The sequence below is a fragment of the Vipera ursinii genome, assembly GCF_947247035.1.
Source record: "Vipera ursinii genome assembly, chromosome: Z".
In the NCBI taxonomy this organism is placed as follows: domain Eukaryota; kingdom Metazoa; phylum Chordata; class Lepidosauria; order Squamata; family Viperidae; genus Vipera; species Vipera ursinii.
The window spans coordinates 40,627,728-40,647,260 of record NC_139517.1 but is presented as its reverse complement, the minus strand read 5'-3'; the positions used below and the strand labels follow the sequence as shown (position 1 = coordinate 40,647,260).

Sequence of the window (19,533 nt, the reverse complement as noted above, 5' to 3'; positions counted from 1 at the left end):
TCTAGTCATGCCGGCCACATGACCACAGAGAAGTCCTTGGACAAGCGCTGGCTCTTCGGCTTTGAAACGGAGATGAGCACCAGCCCCTAGAGTTGGAAACGACTAGCACGCATGTGCGGGGGAACCTTTACCTTTACCTTATGTACATTGGAGAGAGAGAGCAGAGATAGGGACCCACTTTTCTGTTACAAGTTGCATTCTCTTGAAGGTAATCTAGTAATGCCAGCGAGTGGGATCACAGCAAAAATATAGCTAGGGATGGTCTTTCTTCCTTCCCTTCAGTAGAGTATGGGGTTAGTAGGATTATCTGCAGTTTGTGGCAAAAAAAAAGTGAAGATAGGGCCCTAGATGGTGCAATTGAAGCTCTATGGCACACATAAAAATGGGTGTAGATTTGATTTTGATTGACATTTTCCTATAGAAATGCCTGTTGACTGAAAACCAATTAGCTAATGGACTAATCTGATCTTAATGGACTAAACAGAACCCTAACAAACACTACTAGCCTTGTTTCATGAAACTGTCTTCATTGGATTTTAGATTTTTAATGTAAAATTACTGGGGAAGTATGATCCTGGATGATCAAATCAAATCTTCATTATGGTCATAGACAAGCACAAGGAAGGTAAGGTACACTCAATTAAAAGCACAGATGATACATAAAAATTATGAAAAGCTGGAAGATATAAAATATTAAAACAACAAGTATAAGTTATAAAAAAGAAGAATAAAGGAATCTAAAAGGAGGGTTAGGAGTATTAGATGGATGTAGGGGTTAATATGAGAAAGATTTTATCTATCCAATTATGGAGTACTCTAGTATGGTGAATTAGATGCTGATTAAATCTAGAGCATGGCACAGCTCATTATCCAACAAATTTTAAGCACTGCTGCACAGAACTTGGCAATTTTCTACATTCTGGCAGAGTTGCTATCTAAAGCACAGCAGGGTGGTATGGAATTGCCCTGTGCACTCTGGATAATTATGCAGTAATAATGGTGAGATGAGGATGGTACAAATTTCTCTGTAATACAGAGGTTGGTGAAGAATATGCTCTGCATTTCCAGAGCCATAGGGGCATTGTCTTTCAGGGTATTAGCCTGAAAGGATAGCTGAGGGAAGATGTAACATCACGCTAAATTATAAAGGTCCTTCAGTGTTTAGGTACTTTTAACTTTAGTTAAGTATTCCATAGGGGAGACAGAATACCAGTTGGAGGTTGGATTCACTGACAATAAAAAGATCCAATTGGCTCTGTGTCTGCTACATGCTGTTTAATGAGTGCTTTGGCCTGATCTTGTCCCACACTGGATAGAAGTTCTGGAGAGAAGCCCAAAAATGAAATTTTAGTCCCTCCGCCCAATACGCTCCCACAGAGAGGGTCTCCTCAGGGTGCCTCCGGTCAAAGAATGCCGACTGGTGGCCCCCAGGGGGAGGGCCTTCTCTGTGGGCGCGCCGGATTTATGGAACCATCTTCCGGTTGAGCTCCGGATGGCGCCCGACCTTCGCTCCTTCCGGCGCGATCTAAAGACGTATCTTTTTGAACAAGCTGGCCTGGCCTGATGGGAGGGGGTTGGGTTTTTATTGTTATTTTAATATTGGTATTTACTGTTTTTAGTGGGCATATATTTAATCCTTTTTAACTTTTGTAACTCTGTATTTTTATACTTGCCCTGTTCACCGCCCTGAGTCCTTCGGGAGAAGGGCGGTATATAAATAAAATTATTATTATTATTATTATTATTATTATTATTATTATTATTATTATTATTATTATTATTATTATTATTATTACCATGTGGACTGAAAATCATCACTCACAATTACAGTAATAGGGGAAGGCCAGGGGGAAAAAAAGGATAAGTCTGAACCAATATAGTATGGTTATCCATACTCTAACTTCCTCTTCCATAAGCCCTACCTCTAATCTCTGATTCTCCTTGCAGTACTGTTTTCCTGCTCTCAGTATTATTTTAAGGCCAGCAAATATTCTTGAAAGTATTGCTGTGTTGTCTGCATAGAATAGAATAAGACCTGTCTTCCAGAAAGTTTTGGGAAATGTGTTATGGAAATAGACTATCAAAGAGTGGCTATAGAAACTGAGTAAGAGTGGAGCCATATGCAGCCTTGCTTGATGCCTTCCTCAGTTCCAGTGGCACTGGTGAGTTGGCCATGGGGGGGATCCTGGTTGATGAATATTTCCAGTGGACATTTTCTACAATAAATATGCTTCAAATTTTGAAAATGCTCAGGAGAGAACATCAGGCCAGGTTTGGGGAGTTTGTTGGCAGGTCAGGATTGAACTTCCTATGACCATGTAAGATCCTTCTCAGTGTGGGAAGAGGTATGGCCAATCCTCTCTGTCTTTGCTTTGGGAACACTACAGCATTACCTGTTTGCTTGCCTGAACTCTCTCAAACTCTCTGCCCCAGGGAGCTGATTAGGCTGAGTTAATTCTTCTTTAGCAGGCTGCTTGTTTTGTTGTTATTACCTCTGGAGGGAACCTGACTTGAGGGCAAGTTATTTTTAGCACCCAGGCAGCGCCAGCTAAGTTGTTGGCACCAATTCCACTCCTGCCAAAGAGAGATGACAAGTTAGGTCACCAAGTGTCCTCCCCCACCCTCTCCAAATGAATGGCTGAGATAAAGTTGGAACATGCTTGTTTGACTATTCCAAGGGTACAGTAAACTCTAAAGCCAGATGCTTTAGTGCTAATGATGGGAAAACTTAGAAGTGAAGAATAAGATAGGGAAAATAAGCTCACATAATTTTGATGGCTGTAGTGGACTTGGACCTGTTAAAAAGAGGAACTAGCAAATTCTCTTGATTCCAAAGCGCTCTTTGCTTGAGAACCTGGCGTGGGCTTCTATCACTCCATGTTTTCTAGATGTGTTGGATTAGACACGATGGCTAATGAAATTCAACATATCTAAAAGGCATACTGGGGAAGACTGCTTTGAAAAATCTAAAGTAGCTAGTATAAAACTAATTGGACAAATAGGCAGTTTCTGATAATGCCACAGATGTCACATTATGGGATCTCAGTCCCAGAGCAGTTTATAAACTTACAGCATATTCTGAAACATCTCCTTTCTTAACCAATAGAGAAGTGCTCTATTAAACTTCCACAATTGGATGCATCCAGCTATGCGTCACTCTATTCAGCAAGGAAAGCTTGCATTATGTACCAGCAGATTCTTTCTTCTCAGATTACTTTCTTCCACTTCCAATCACTTATCTCAATATTCCATTTTTGATGTGATGAAAATGTGTTTTTTTTATTTTCTTTAAAAAACATCTACTAATACATACCCACAGATTTCCCAATTAGCTGGAAACTACAATATTGTACCATGCTTAGACAGCCTTTGTTCATTTTCAGAGTTGGCAGGCTTGGAGACAATATACTTTGGCTTGTGAGCAAAGTGTTCCAGAAAAAAGCCATAGCAATTTATTAGGGACCCTTGCCTTATGTGGTTGTATGATTGTAGAGTACAGACTATCCGTTCCTTTTTGATTTATTTAGCCAAAGGACTGGTAGGCAAAAGCAAGTTTGCAAGTGAACTGTACAAAAATATAGTTATACTAGATCACTTAGGAGAGACGTTTTCTTGATTGTATTAATATGGCCTGGTTTGGGAATGCATTACCTAATTCCTGTAGAAAATTGCATAGTTTATCATATCCATTAAAGTCAGATTGCAGCAGATACAGTTCTATATACTGATGTAGAGGATTAGGAAAGCCCTTCTGGAATGACCTAAATCGTACTGTGGGCTGTAATTTCCTGGATCCTTATTCATTTATATGCATATTTGCAATCATTGATAAGTAGGAAGGTCATAATTTACATTTTATTGGAGACACTTCTCCACTTAAAGGACTGTCTAGTCTAACTCTGATTTAAACTTTGAGAAACAAAAGATGGAAGAGCAGGTGCTTTGTAGGCAATAGGCTAATCAAGTACACAGTTCCTTGATCACAATCTTCCTTCTATTTTGAGATGTACTGTATTGCCATTTAAGTTATCGTATTTTCTAAATTTGCATGCAGATTAGGAATGCAAATTAAAATAAGCAAGAAAATGGTAAGAGAACATCTATCCACTGCAGATGATTTCAAATCACCACGACCCAAGGTTCTGAAGGAGTTGGCAGATGTGATCTCAGAATGATCAAACCATATTTTTCAAAGATCATGGAGCACCAGAGAACTACCAGATGACTGGAAAAGGGATAATGTAGTTCCCAACTTCAAAAAAGGGAGAGAAAAAAACTGATCCAGGGAATACATACCAATCAGCCTGACATCAATATTTAGAAAGATTCTGGAAAAGATAATCAAGCAATAAATCTGCAAACACATAGAGGCAAATAAACAGTCTACCTCTGCCCACAGAGCCAGGAGTTTGATCCTGACCAGCTCAAGCTTAATTCAGCCTTCCATATTTCTGAGGTCAGTTAAATGAGGACAGGCATAACCAGAAACCAATATGGGTTTGTCAAAACAGATCATGCCAGAGAAATCTTATTGAATTTTTTGACAATGTGACATAGAGGACAAGAGAAATGTTGTGGATATAAATTTCTTGGACTTCAGTAAGGCATTTGATTAAAGCAGACTATAACCTACCACTTGATAAGATAGAAAATGTGGGTTACATAGCATAACCAACCACATTCAATATGTACTCCTTAATGGAACTGCTTCTACATGGAGGGAAGTATGCAAAGAAATACCCCAAGGCTCTGTCTTTGGCCCAGGGCTCTTCAACATCTTCATCAATGATTTAAACAATGATCAAATTTGCAGATGACACCAAGCTGGCAGGAATAGTTAACACTCCAGAAGGTAGGCTCATGATCCAGAAGAATCTTGACAGACTTGAACACTGATCCCTATCTAACAAAATGAAATTCAACGGTGAGAAAAATAAGGTTCTATACTTAGACAAGAAAAACTAAATGCACAGGTATAGGATAGATGGTATTTGGCTCAATAGTAATAAATGCAAGAGGAATTTTGATAATCACTTATATATGAGCCAGCAGTGTGCTGCAGCTGCCAAAAAAGCCCACACAGTCCTAGGTTGCATTAACAGAGGGATAGAATTAAGATCATGTGTAGTGTTAATACCATTTTATAATGGCCCGGTAAGACCACACTTGGAATATTGCATCCAATTTGGGTTGCCACAACATAAAAAAGATGTCGAGATTCTACAAAGAGTGTAGAGAAGAAGAACAAAGATGATTAGGGGACTGGGAGTTAAAACATATGAAGAAAGGTTTCAGGAATTGCATATATTTAGTTTAATAAAAAGAAGGACTAGGGGTGACATGATAGGAATGTTCCAGTATCTGAGGGGCTGCCATAAAGCACCTGAAGGCAGGACAAGAAGCAGCAGATGGAAACTAATCATGGAGAGAAGCAACCTAGAACTAAGAAGAAATTTCCTGACAGTTAGAACAATTAATCAGTGCAACTATTTGCCTCCAGAAGTTGTGGGTGCTCCAACACTGGAAGTTTTTAAGAAGATATAAGACAACCATTTGTCTGAAATGTTATTGGGTTTCCTGCTTAAGGAGTGGGTTGGACTAGAAGACCCCCAAGATCCCTTTCCAACTCTGTTATTCTGCATCTATCCTATAAACAAGTATACACAAATATTAAGCAAATGCCACTTAGGTCTTTGCACAACTTAACTAAGCTAAAACTGATCCAAATATATTTAAGATTAATACAATATGTGAACCCATTCACATTACTCTGCTCAGGAGTTGCATGATACATGTAATCCAATAATTAGTTTGGGATGAAAGAATTCCAGTTCTTTATTCAGATTGTTCAGCACTCTTGGCTGAATAAAGATCTGACACCAAGGTGCACTCATGAGAAAACACTGTGAATGGAAGAATCCAACTTGCATAGAGAAAGCACGTAACTATGACAAAATAGGCCAGTCAGCCTTCAGATCTGTGAGTATATCAGCTTGTTTTAAAATACTGAGTAATTAAAAAGCAAATAAACCAATAGTGCCCCATGAGATCTGGGCAATTGTTTGGCATTTATTTTTATTTGTGTGTCCATGCCACATAAAACAACAACAACAACAAAACTGTTGTCAGCAGTGGGCAGTAGCTCCCTTTTGCCTTCTTACAGCCTAGAAAAGATAGTCACAAATTGATTTTTTCCCCAGAGCATGTATTCAAATAACAATCAGTACCATGGATAAAGACAGTGTAATTAACCTAATCACAACTGAAGCCATGGTTCAGTTTTGAATGCCATGCTGGAACAGTCATAATATGCTTCAGTGTGTCAAGCAAACTAGATCATGGTCTGCATTCATACATAATCTATCTAGTGTTGGATTTACAAACTGCCTGACTACATAACATCATGCTAAACCACAGTTTACTTAATAAATGGATGGTTGAAAAATGTTGAATTGGCTGGATTTGTCTGAACAAAAAACAAATTACTTATTGGCAAAGAGAAGCTTAATGTGTGAACCTCAGCAGTATTTGCCAGAGATGACTTCCAGTGAGTGCACAGCAAGCTAGATGTCCCTGAAGGAACAGGGATGGCATTATGGCAAAGATCCTAGCCATTGAGATCTCTCCAGAGAAAATAGAAAGCAAAGGAGAGAGGGTGGGAATGCCTCCATGTACTCCAGACAGCTGCTCCTTGCAAGCAGACAACAGGAACTGTGTTTTTTGTGCTCAGCTGGGGAATGGAGCAACTGAAAATTCTATACCCACAATCATAATGGATACAAAGCTTGGCTGAGTCTCATTTTTAAATCACTCTTGGAATCACTTTTTTTAAAACTGTTTTTCAAATATTAAAGATCTCCATAATGGCAAATTTGATGGTATTCTTTGGGTGAGTTTGTTTTCAATCCCTACCACAAGAAATTTTAAGTGCAACTTTAAAGACTTAGCAATTTTGACGACTAAACTATTAAAGGATGGTTAGAGTATTGTTTCTGGAAAATTATAAATGGACTAAGAATCTAGATGGATCTGAAATGAGATTTTGAAAATAACTGAATAAATTCTTCCAGTGGGAAAATGGCTTATGTTTGGAATTCGGGGGGGGGGACATGTTAGGATGGAACTTTGAAGGTTGGTCATGAGAGGGAGCTAAAAGGAAATACAGGTAGTTCTTAACTTACAATCATTTGTTTAGAAGCTGTTCAAAACTACAGTGGCACTAAAAAAGTGGCTGATGGATCTTTGCACTTACAACCATCACAGCATCTCCACAGTCACATAATCAAAATACAGTTGCTTGCCTATCAGCACGTATTTATGACCATTGTAGCATCCTGGAGTCAAGTGATTACCATTCCCAGACAGCTTTCAACAAGCAAATCAATGGGGGAAGACAGATTTGCTTAACAATTACATGATTCATAAAATCAGATATGATTCACTTAACAACTGTCTTGTCAGCAAAGGAAATTCTGCCCTCAGTTGTGGTTGTAAGTCAAGGTTCACTTGCAAAGATTACAATTAAAGAATTAAATAACTTGCCCATTCGTCTTTTTTGAGATGAATGGGGAAGTTATTCTTTTTTCTTTTTTGTAGTTTTATCTCTACAATTGTAATACTTAATGACATTATTTTAATGTAAAAAAATCTGCTAGAGGTGAATCACTGTGAAGTGTTTAGGAGACTGAGAAATATTGTTCAAAACTCTGCCCTTATCTCTGAATCTGGTTCAAGCACCAATATTGTTTTATGTCATTAAAATATTTTAATGCTACTTTAATTAAAATATTAGTTTCATATAAATTAAAAGATGCCAATGGCCAAATCAGTACAGTATATGTACTTAAAATATTCAGGAACACCATTATATCATAACATCTCAGTCAAAGGGGATCTCTATAGTAATGTAAGGATAGGTTAATTCCATTCTACTCACACTCATCATTTCACTTGATGTAGGGCAGCCTCAAATCATAAAACCCTATTAAATTCACACGTTGCATTATTGTTGGTTAAACAAGCCACAAGTGGCTGAATTCACTCTAGAAAGTAAACCATATATCAATGGTTGGCTTGAAATATCATGCTAAGCACAAACCAAACAATTATGACTTATAGCAGTATGTAAACCCAGCCATCATCTTTATTGTCTCACATTAAAAGTAAAAGTGAAATCTGTACCATGAAATTAATGAGAAGCATATGACTTATATATCAGTCTATAACCTTGGCCTTGGATCCCAAGTAAAGGAAGCTACAGGGGGGAAAAAATCCTCATTCCTTCTCTCTTACCAACATCCCTCCCAATCCTTGCCAAAGGGTCAAGTGGATTGGTGGTGAGTGTCAACTGTGCAGATTCCAGCAAGGATGTTACCAGAGGAAAATATTCAACTCCTCTACAGTAAACATTAGAGACTCCAAGTATGAGTTGAAGCTGTTCCTCCCTCCTCCAGTAATCTTCCTTGCCTCACTTCATTTTGTAAAGGAGATCATCAATGTCCAAGGAGGGTGAAGGGAAGGAAAATACAGCTGTTCCCCAATCTCTTTAATTTATTATATTGTGGGATGTGTGTCCTTGAATTTAATGCTTGGCTTCTTCAGAATCAGATATTTTTTCCTTCTTATTTTCATTACTTACAACATGTTATCTTATCTTGCAGTTACTTTGATATGAATGAGTTGCAATAGCTTAAGCTTCATTCTTTTCTTTCTAATCAAAGCTTGAGTTTTAATCAGTGAGTAGCACAGAGCAAAGTATACCTCACAAAAAGACAGAGGGCTCATGATACACTCAATCATAAATTGTCCAGCTGTTTTTTTAGTAATTTGTGCAATACTGTGTTGGTTCAATTGGTTATATGAACTCAGATGATTAGGTAGGCTAAAAGCATGATTATTCATGATTAATCATATCTTGGCTATATCCTTTAACTCTTCCAGTGAGTTCAGGTTTATCAGTTCAACATCTGAACTAAGTGAAAATAGATTCTGTATAATACTAAGCCAATTTCTGTAACCAAAATAGGTTAAACAAGCCCCAATGCTCTTCACATAAAGCTGTAAGATGTATTCTACAAACAATGATTGTTCATACAGCACAGTAAATGAAAACCAAACAACTCCATAATTAACCCTAGTCAAAGGTAGTATCAAAGGTAATAAAATGTTGTAATGGGTCCTGGTTTGTCTAGAGAGATTATTTTTTTCAACATTTCTCTACTTTTTTTCTTACATATATTAGATTGCAAATGCATGTATGAGGATTGTTGGTTTTGTTTGATTATCTCAGCACTTTTGTAAATAAAAGGGGAAAAATAAAATACACCATTGCAGAAATATCAAGTTAAGTCACAGCAGTTTACCTTTTATCAGTTCATTTGCTTGTGATCTTAACTGCTAATCTGTCTGTTTTCCTAAATAATTCATGTTGCTAAATCTGCATCAAAGGAGATGCTGAAATGGAGAAGATTCCCCCCTTTACATGCCTAATGCCCTTAAGAAGAGAATTCCTTAGTCTGAGAAATCTAAATCCCATCAAGCACCTAGAACTGCAACGTTTTGTTTTAATAATAATCTCGGTGGTCCATTAGAAGTATCAGGATGGGTTTTAAAAGTGTTTCATTATTTTCCTGTTGGAGTCACGTCTTGTTTCCTACTCTGAGTGTGTTGGCCTGTCCTAATCGGCTTTAATGCTAAGAGTACATTAGCTTCCTCCCCTGTCGTGGCCCAAAGAAAGGAGAGGAGGGGAAGGGGAACAGGTTTAAACATTTTTCAGAAGCCTTGTCATCTTTTATCAGATCCGCCTGGAGCTTTTATGTCGGGAGCTCTCTTTCCTTACTGTACATTAGCAGCTGCATTCCAGAAAGTTAATTCCCTTCGCACCTTCCGCCAGCCCTGAGCGGCTTCCAAGGTTCATCAGCCGTGCCTCGCTTTTCCCTCGCGACTAGCCAGCCTGTTTTCCTAATTCCTAGCACAAGCGTTTCTTACTTCACAGGGAGCAAATGACTCCAAGTGTCGGCAAACAATTACCACATTCGAAACCGACTTTTTTTTAAAAAAAAAAAAAATCTACAGGGATGGTGCAATCGTATCGATCGATCTGAACTCACAAGGGTGTGGAAGACTGTAGTCTTAACTTGTAAAGCCCACGTCCAAGAAGGCATGTGTTCACAATGTTTTCAAAATATGGCAACCAGGTGGGTAAAATACAGAATTTGTTGCAATCGAATCATAGGTTTGAGCGAGCGGGAATCCGTAATTTAAAAACTAAGGTGTCAGTTAATTTTTGCTTGGCCTCTGGACCTTTTTAAACATACTTTAATAGAACAAGAGTAGGGAGTAAATTTTAATTGCCTCGAATTCCACGGAGACCTAAAGTTTGTCCCTAATAGTTCCCAAAGTAATAAGGAGGCTAGTTATAGTTAGTTCTCCGCTTCTCTGGACGAGAACCTTTCACTCCTAAGAATGAACAGTCGAACTGAATTCCAGAAAGAAAAGAAAAAAAAACACTTTTTAAATCTTCCTTTTCGGCCAATTTGAATATGAGTAAAATTCAGATATTGGATTGTCCATTTTTCCCTGCCTTTCACATTTAAATAAATCTGTCATTTGTTTTATATAACTTTTAACATCTAACTGCCTGTTATTTATACTAATTTTAATTTGTTTTATTTATCCTATATTTGCTTTATATGTGGTATAAACTGCATCAGAAATGTTTATCCAAAGGTGTTGTTAACAGTATCTGTGAGATGGACTGTTTTAAATTTGTCTCTAATGCCCCAAAGGAAAATTGAGGTAAATTTTATTTCCTGAATTGTGATGGAAGCAGGGGAATAGAAATTAACCAAAATTTATCCAATTGTGCCTTAATTCAAGAACATACCTGACTCTTAATACTGTTTGAGGGCATCCAAGATTTTAGTTTAAAAACTTCTAATCACAAGCCTAAATTGAATGATTAAAAAAATCTGAAATTACACATCTTGAGAACAAACATCCATGGACATTAAGCAGTCCTGTAACTACTCCTTTATAAAAACCAAGCCATATGTAAATGCTAACGAGGAAATCCATTTCATGAGAAAAACCTTTGTGGAAGAGGAAGCCAAATAGAAATGTCATATTTGAATTCAGAGTGTTTCATTTTATGTACAGAGAAGATAATTGATTAATTATCCAGCAGTGCTCTTCCTTCAAAGCTTATGAGGACATCATTTAAGAAACTTTATGTAAATGAGTTACATGTAGATAACTAAACAAATAATAAGCAGTCTTAAACATTTTATGCTGTACTATTCATGTAAACATGTAGATTTCCATCATAGGAAATGTTAGAAACACGGTAATTATTAATATATACAGTATTGGCAATTTCTAAGATTTTAGCTAGCCTGATGGAAAATTTCAGAAATGTCTGTTTAAAAAACAAAGGAAGAGAGATATCCATTCATTACATAGTAGATATCTTTCCCAGGGAAACTATGGGGGATAATGTTATAAATGCTGTTGTAATTTATTGATTCCAGAATTTTGCCAAATGTCTTACTTTGTCTCTTGAAATCTTACAGAAGAATTTCCAACTGATTTCATTTATTATGTTCACTTAAATGGGATAAATTTTGAAATATGAAAAGGCTAAAAGAGGACAAAGGTTACAAAAAAGAGGAGAGTTTAATTTGCTTAATAGGTGAGATGGAATAATATCTTTGAGAATGTGCAAATGCTTTTCTCCTTGCCTTTGAAAAACCTCTACATTTTCCACACAATCATTGGACAGATTTTATTTTACTTATCAGATTACTTATTTTACAGATTTATTTTACTTATCCAAGCCTTTCTTTAAAGTGAGACCAGAAAATGCCATGGAGTTGCATCTAATACAGTATTTCTCAACCTATTTCTAAGTATTGAATTACAGCACTGATTATCAATATTCAGAAGGGATAATGCCTTGTGGGCTGAGAATGATGGATATTGTAATTCGGCATATATAGAGGGAGTCATCTCGAGAAAGGACACTCTAACGGTCAGTTTCTGTAGACTGGCGAGTTGATCAGGTTGTCTGATCTTTAGCTATGGTGAATGTTCTACTGCCATGATTCAGCTCAAGAGTATGAGCTTTGTCCCATTTAATCATCTCTGCACTTTCTTCCTTGACAGATCTAATTTCCAAATTCATTTGCACCATCTGGAATTTAAATGTTACTGATGCTGATTTTGGATATGCATAGATGTAATTATGGCTCATCTCACTGGTTAGACTCAATTGCTGTTTACCCATTGGCTGGCAGCCAACCTGCCAATGGGCTTTTGGCAATATCAGTTGTCAATATCTGAAGCCAGGAGGCAAAATGTTAAAGATGAAATTCAGCTGTTAAAGTAGTGTTGCCTTCCCAACCACCAAGATGGCATTGTGTCACATTTGACAGGCAGGGAAAGTCTGATTTCAGTGGAAGGATGTAAGTACTAGAATTAGTTCAGAAATAGTGATTAATATGACATGATACCATTCATATAACTTTCCAGGACCAAATCAAACAAACTACGGTACATTGTAGTTTCTTGTAACGGCTTAGTAGATCCAAACTGTGTACTTTCTCCTATCACTAGGAAGCTGGTCATGTGTTCTTACTGCAATCCATTTTTCCCCCCTCCAGATGCCAATGAAGTTAAAAAATAATTCCCAAGCCCTCCACAATTCCTATGGCATTCCTGTATTTTGGGTGACCTTACCTCCTGGGTTTCAAGGATGCTTTCTAAAGAAGACCAAGTGTTGCATTATAAACTGAGGAATGTTCAGTAGAATTGTGTAGGTGGTCCAGGGCATTCTGTTATTCTTCTCCATTCAACCCCTGGTTATATTAGTCCTGGACTACATCACTTTGAAGAGGCAAATCCATCTCCAGGTCCATCAGAGCTCTAGAAAGAAAGCAGCCCTCTGCAGGGACCAGAACCCAGGCTGAAAAGATTATTGCACTTTCTGTGGTTTGTACACATATTGCAGCATTCTCAGAAGCTTTTCAAACTGTATAAAATTCAGTGAAATATATATATATATATATATATATATATATATATATATATATATATATATATATATATATATATATATATATATATATATATATATATATTTCAAATGTTAACTATTTAGATTACCTTACTAGGCCCCAAACATGGGGCAAATCTTTATTTCCTGTTTTCAGCCTATCTTGAAGGCTATCAAACAGGCAGTAGTCACACCGGACAATTCATATATTTGTGTAAATTACTAACAAAGAATTAAAGGGAAACTGAGATGCATTTCTGACTCCTTAGTCGTCCTCAGAAGGGTATAGCTGACTGAGGACGACTAAGGAGTCAGAAATGCATATATATATATATATATATATATATATATATATATACACACAGTTCCAAAGCGTGATTTACAAAGGAAAAAAAATCACAATCATTGTATTTGATACAATTCTAAATTTCGACTTTTCCCATTTCTTGCCCCCTTTTTTAATCAAATAAGAATGCTACCACCTATCCTAATGATGAGGCTCCTCTCCCTATTTTCTTGAATTATAAGTTTGATTTCTATAAGGTATGAGCTTGATTGTACAAAAAGCAAACAATGTAAAGATCATTCTGTTGAAAACCAGAGAGGTTTTGGAGAAACTAGCATCTGAATTCAACTATACAGTAGATGCCTCTCTTTTTCATTTTTTTTTAAAGCAAACATAGAAGGGATGTGATTTAAAGGTCAGCCAGAGGTGAATGTTTTTTAGATTTCCAAGAGTGGTCCTGGCAGATTGAAGATCATATTGGAGAAGTACTTTTCCACAAGTGCGAATACTAGTAAGGTGGGGTCAAATATAGAAATCTAAGCCAGTATAGCTTTTCCACTTGTATCTTAATTTTTGTGGACACAATTTAAATCCTATATATGGCAGCACTTTTAGTCTTGGATCTAAGAATTGACCCAAAAATGCTTTTCAAGAGGCAATTGAACTTCCTTTGTTTTCTCCTTGATGATATTTCACTTCTCATCCAAGAAGCTTCTTCAGTTCTTCAGTTTCTTGGACGAAAAGCAAAATGTCTTCAAGGAAAAAACAAAGGAAGTCCAGTTGTGTTTTGAAAAGAACCTTTGGGACAACCATGACCTGAGAATCTCCGTAGATATTTAAGAATTTACTTCTATGCTGGCCATTGTCTTCTCATATGCCCAGGAAAAACCTATCATACCTAATATCTGCTTGGGTCAAATGCAGCCAGCTCACCCTTATCCAATTATCCAGTTCTTCTAATATGTGACTATATAACAGTGTACACAGCTGTCATGACAACCTGAGATGATGAGCTACACAGTGCTGGAGAAAAATACATATTCTCTTGTCTGAGGATCACATTTTTTTGTCTGGTTTTATACATTTGTGCTCTACAGTTGGCTAAATTTAATAGTGCTACAGTATTACTATACAGAACTACATTTTTTTGCCTCCTTCCCCCCCCCCCCAAGTTCCAGGCAATTTGAAACTATGCAACTTGCCTTTTTCACACTTTTGAATATATTCATTTTTGATTCCCAGCATTAGGTCCCTAACTAGCTTCCTCATTGTCTTCTGCACCTTGGATTTCAGATCTACGGCTCAATCAGATTGGATAGATACTGACTCAAGATAAGTCTAGACTCTAGGTGATCAAAATTAATTTCTCTGGATAGACTGTTTAGTTTGAAGAATTCTAAATCTTGTTTTTTAAAATGCTGAATTATTTTGTAATCCAGAAGTAAATTATGACTTTCCCATTTTTTATATGTGAAAGTTGATTGCTGCCCCACATTTTCTGACTGACAATTTCTCCTCCCGCTATACATTAATAAAACCAATACATTGATATTTTTAGGCACTTGGACTTATTCGTGCAAAATAGATGCATGGTTATTGATCTATTAATTTTTATGATTGTATGTTAAATGATTATTTACTGACTATCTTTTTAGCCTGGAATTATCCTGAAGAGGAACTGAGCATTTGCGAGAAACTTGAATAAATTCACCTGCTGAATAATGTAAGATATAGGAACATAAACTTTCACATCAAGCGAAAATAATCACTTGAATTTGAAGGGAACTGAATGACTAGAAGTTAGAAATCATGCAACAAAATAAAGTGTGAGGATTGCTGTGAAATGCATATACTGACTTACAGCTCATTATCAATTATGCTTTCATTTGTTCATTTCTGAGCCTTGTTTTTAATGTAATTATTACAGCGTTTGCTCTATACAGTATTGGAAAATACAAGCAAAAAGCACAGCTCAGTTGTTGTGACGCTTTACATATATTCTACAGATAATTTTCATTATCCTAAAATATGCGTATGTGCATACTGTTGTTGAATTATGTATGTCTGTATTTTAAAATCCACAGGCTTAATCCTTTTTCTTTGAGACAAAAGATATCTACTGGAAGAATAGATTTTCGTTAAAGGGAAAAATTAAGCAGACTGGAAGAAAATAGATCTCTTGTAGTGCTTCTGTCTACATTAAGAAGGATGATTGGAAGAGCAAAATTTTACCAAAATATCAAGATTTCTCTTTATAACTTGAAATTCTTAACTTTAAATAAGCAATACAACCAGTTTCTGTTTACCAAACCAAGTTCTCTGAATCAATTCTTTTTGATGGTTCTACTTGTAATAAAACATTTGATTCTTAATAGTTTACATCTTCTTTAATAGGAAGTTTGTTTCATCAAACCTGGGGCTAAAAGAGATCTGATTAATCTAAATTCTGACAGGAGAACCTTTTTTACCCTGAAGATATATTCTGGTTGTGCTTTGCATATATGAGTCATATCCATTTGGCAAGGAAAATACAAGTATTTTTTGATGTTGCTGTGATTTAATTTTTCTCAGTTGTTTTCATATAATCAAACAAAACAAGGTTAAAAATGTTGCTAGATGTACTGCATGTTTATTCTTTATTCTTTATAGTAGGCATCTGAATCAGAATTTTACAACACAACTTATTTTTCAAAACTAAACAATTTTTAATTTATATTCATAGCCCACTTTTGATAATATTTAAAAATAAATTAAGGAAAAATTTACATAAAAGGAAAGCTTAGAAAGTGATAGTGGAGGGCCATATTTAAATTAACTTCATATTGAAGCTGTTGATGTTTAACACATTTTAGTATAAGGAGATATTTTAATTAAGTAAAAGGAAAAATTGACATTAGATTACTAAATGCTTAAGTATTTCTAATAACCTGAATTTTGATTTTGCTGAAAAAAAAATCCCAGATCACACCATGTCCCAATACAGGGGAATGAATATTTGGCAAAATAATTTTTAGCTTTTATCTTCTTGGTTTGATTAATTGGAGTCAAGATTTTTATGAAGCAAGCAGGAAATTAAAATGTCAAATTGTTGTCACTCCGAAAAAAATTGAAGTTAAAACTTAGATCTTGGTTGTTTTCTTGATATTTTTTCTGCAGATTTGGCATCATTAAGCAAATAAATTTAAAGTGAAAGAGCACATCTGAGGAATCATTTTACATAGCACTGTAAATAAACATTTGTGATCTGCAGGCAAATTCCTAATAACAGTGAACCTTGATGGTAGTTTTATGTTTCTATTCCTTTCGTTGATTTTCTTTACAATTCCTGCTGCTTATAAATTATATTCCAATATATTATTCTGATGCCACAAATGATTGAGGCAGAACCAATGCTTTTCAAGCTAAAGGAAAAAGTCTATTAATATCACCCTTCCAAAATGAAAAAGGCAAGGCAAGCATGTAGGAACTTTGCACAAATTCTGAAAAAGCGAAATGATGAGAAACATGAATCAAGATGAAGAGAGAGAATGCAAATAAACTGAAGTAGGGAAAAAGGAGTAAGCTGCCAAAAAGTTTGAGATGAGGAGAAAAGAAATCTTACCACCAAATAGGGTAACCGGCTAGGACCTTTGTATCACCGAAGAAAAAAACTAAAGTTAATCCAAGCAGGTGGTAATCCATTAGTCCAGGCTTGGTGCTGAGGAGAAGAGCACTCTCCACAAAGTTTGCAGAAAAACATTTAAGGACCAAAAAAAAATCAAAACAAAACAATCCCACCTAGAAAAAAACACAGGTCTTTCTACCCCCCTCCCCCCTCACATATACACACACCCACAAAGCCAAGAAATATTCCTGAAGTGAAAAAATGATTTTATGCTGGTCAGAAATGCATCTCGCTGAACCTTTTCCCCCACCCACCCCTGACAAACTACCAAACCGTCTATTAAAATGTGCTGTGCTTTGGAGATGTCAGGAAGCATCCAATCAGATTGCACAGCTTAAGGTGAGGGATGAGCCTATAGTTCAAGGCTGTCAGTCATCCCAACCTTTCTCCACACACACACACACAGCAATGTAGTGCTTGTTACAGAGAGTAATAGGCAAATCTTGAAAGAGAGTTTTATAGTGTATTCCTTTTGTGTTTTTTCCCCTATTTTTTTTTACTCTCCATGAGATGTAGAGTTTATGGCCATGACATGATTAAGCTTGGAAGGTAAGGTGGGAATGGGGAATCTCTTGAATTTCATTGGTATACCTCCCAGGGCTCCTTATGTTTTTGTCTGCCAGTTGGATGGCAAGTGCAAAATGTGAATTTGCAGCCATTTAAGTATATGCTTTTTGATGTTAAAGAGCTAATATATGAATTGCACTATATTTCCTACCTTACATCATGGTCTCAGTTCACAACAAGACCTATTTTTTAAAACATTTTTCTTAAATCCTTCAGATATTTATAGGCTGAGATGCAACAAGCTGGATCAAGAGAGATTAATTTACCCTCACAAGAAGAAACCACTTTCTGAATAATAATTTGTTTCCCATGAAATGTCAAAATGTATGCTTGTTTCTATGCTACGTTGGGTCCTTTGACAGTATTTAATAAAACTTTTTACTCATTCTTTCATTCACATATTTAATGGAGGGAGCCGCATGATAAAATTTATTCTAAACATGAACTATTGACTATATTAATATGCTTTTGGTAAGAGAAATTTCAAAACATATTAGCAAAATATTAGGAAAAACATATTTACGTCAAAAGGTTCTTCTGGTTGTCCTGATTCTAGTGCTATTTGCATACCATAATATTGTTAAAAGAGAAGGAAAAGAGTAATTTTACCTACATATTTTGGCCAATGCAGGATTAAGATTTATGTACATTGGACAAACCCAGGAGAAATCATTGATGAACTTAAAAGATTTTATATGTTCTATATGAATATGTGCAAGAATAATGTAGAAAAGATAAGGAGAATGATCATCGCACCACCTTGCTGTATATAGGTAAAGGTAAAGGTTCCCCCGCACGTGCGTGCTAGTCGTTTCCGACTCTAGGGGCTGGTGCCCAACCCCGTTTCAAAGCCGAAGAGCCAGCACTTGTCCAAGGATGTCTCCATGGTCATGTGGCCGGCATGACTAGACACCAAAGGCGCACGGAACGCTGTTACCTTCGCACCGTAGTGGTCCCTATTTTTCTACTTGCATTTTTACGTGCTTTTGAACTGAATATTGTGGCTTATGAGAAATAGTTCAGTATGTCACACTCATAAGTGACAGTGACAATCTGGAGTCCTGGTTCTGTCAGCTTCGGTGGATAGCATGAATGTCTTCTCTGTCACTGCATTTCAATTATGGATTCCCTGAAGAAGCCTACCTGGCCCCATCTCTGCATGTTTGGTTTCAAGCATGTAGCCTAAAGCCTGCCTGCCTCTAGAAAAGGATAGGAGATGCTTTGGATGTGATTGTTCTTTCATGGTTCTACTGAAGGACTTTCAGACAATTCATGTATTTAGAAATAGGCATATTTCTTTTTTCATTTCTGTTTTTAATTGCTTTGAGAAAATGAGGCAGAAATGGTTTAAGTAAATAATTAAACACATTCAGTTGAAAAACATATATATATATATATATATATATATATATATATATATATATATATATATATATATATATATATATATATATATATATATATTAGCTGTAAGACAGTGAAGGTGCATAACCAGTAAAATTGCCTTGGGAGGAGTTGGATTCCATTCTCAACCAAAACTATTCTCCATCACCACTTATTTGTATGTTTGGATAAAGTATGACCACTTTTCCTGCAGTTTCAGACTCAGCATATTTTTCTGAGAGCCAATTTTGTACAAAGTTTAAGATGCTGTATTAGCATCAAGGAGATTTGGCTCCAAATTCTCTATTAGCCACAGAAGCTCCCTTGGCTATGCTGGCTCAGGAATTCTGGGAGTTGAAGTCCACGAGTCATAAAAGAGCCAAGTTTGCCTAATTTGCAGGCTTGTTGTGGGGAAACAAAGAAAGAGGGAATGTTTAAAGCTAATGAATAATTGAATATATAAGTAAACAAGCTTGTTATACAAGCAATTTTCTGCATTCAAACTATTGCTCTTTACAGAAAATTCCTGCATGTAATCTGGAAATTAAGTGGGTTGGGAGAAAGGATTAAAAATATGTTTTT

At 36.2% G+C, this 19,533-nt stretch overlaps 1 protein-coding gene across 1 annotated transcript in view; it reads right to left on the bottom strand.

The window, feature by feature from the left end:
• Positions 1-17,389, bottom strand: part of WNT3 (Wnt family member 3) — a gene marked incomplete at its 3' end in the record, with an annotated part of 33,907 nt that extends 16,518 nt beyond the window's left edge. The window contains exon 1 of the mRNA XM_083378030.1: positions 16,939-17,389. Coding sequence (XP_083234156.1) covers positions 16,939-17,018 — 80 coding nt within the window. The 5' untranslated portion in view covers positions 17,019-17,389. The remainder of the gene's footprint in view (positions 1-16,938) is intronic.
• Positions 17,390-19,533: the final 2,144 nt, after the last annotated feature.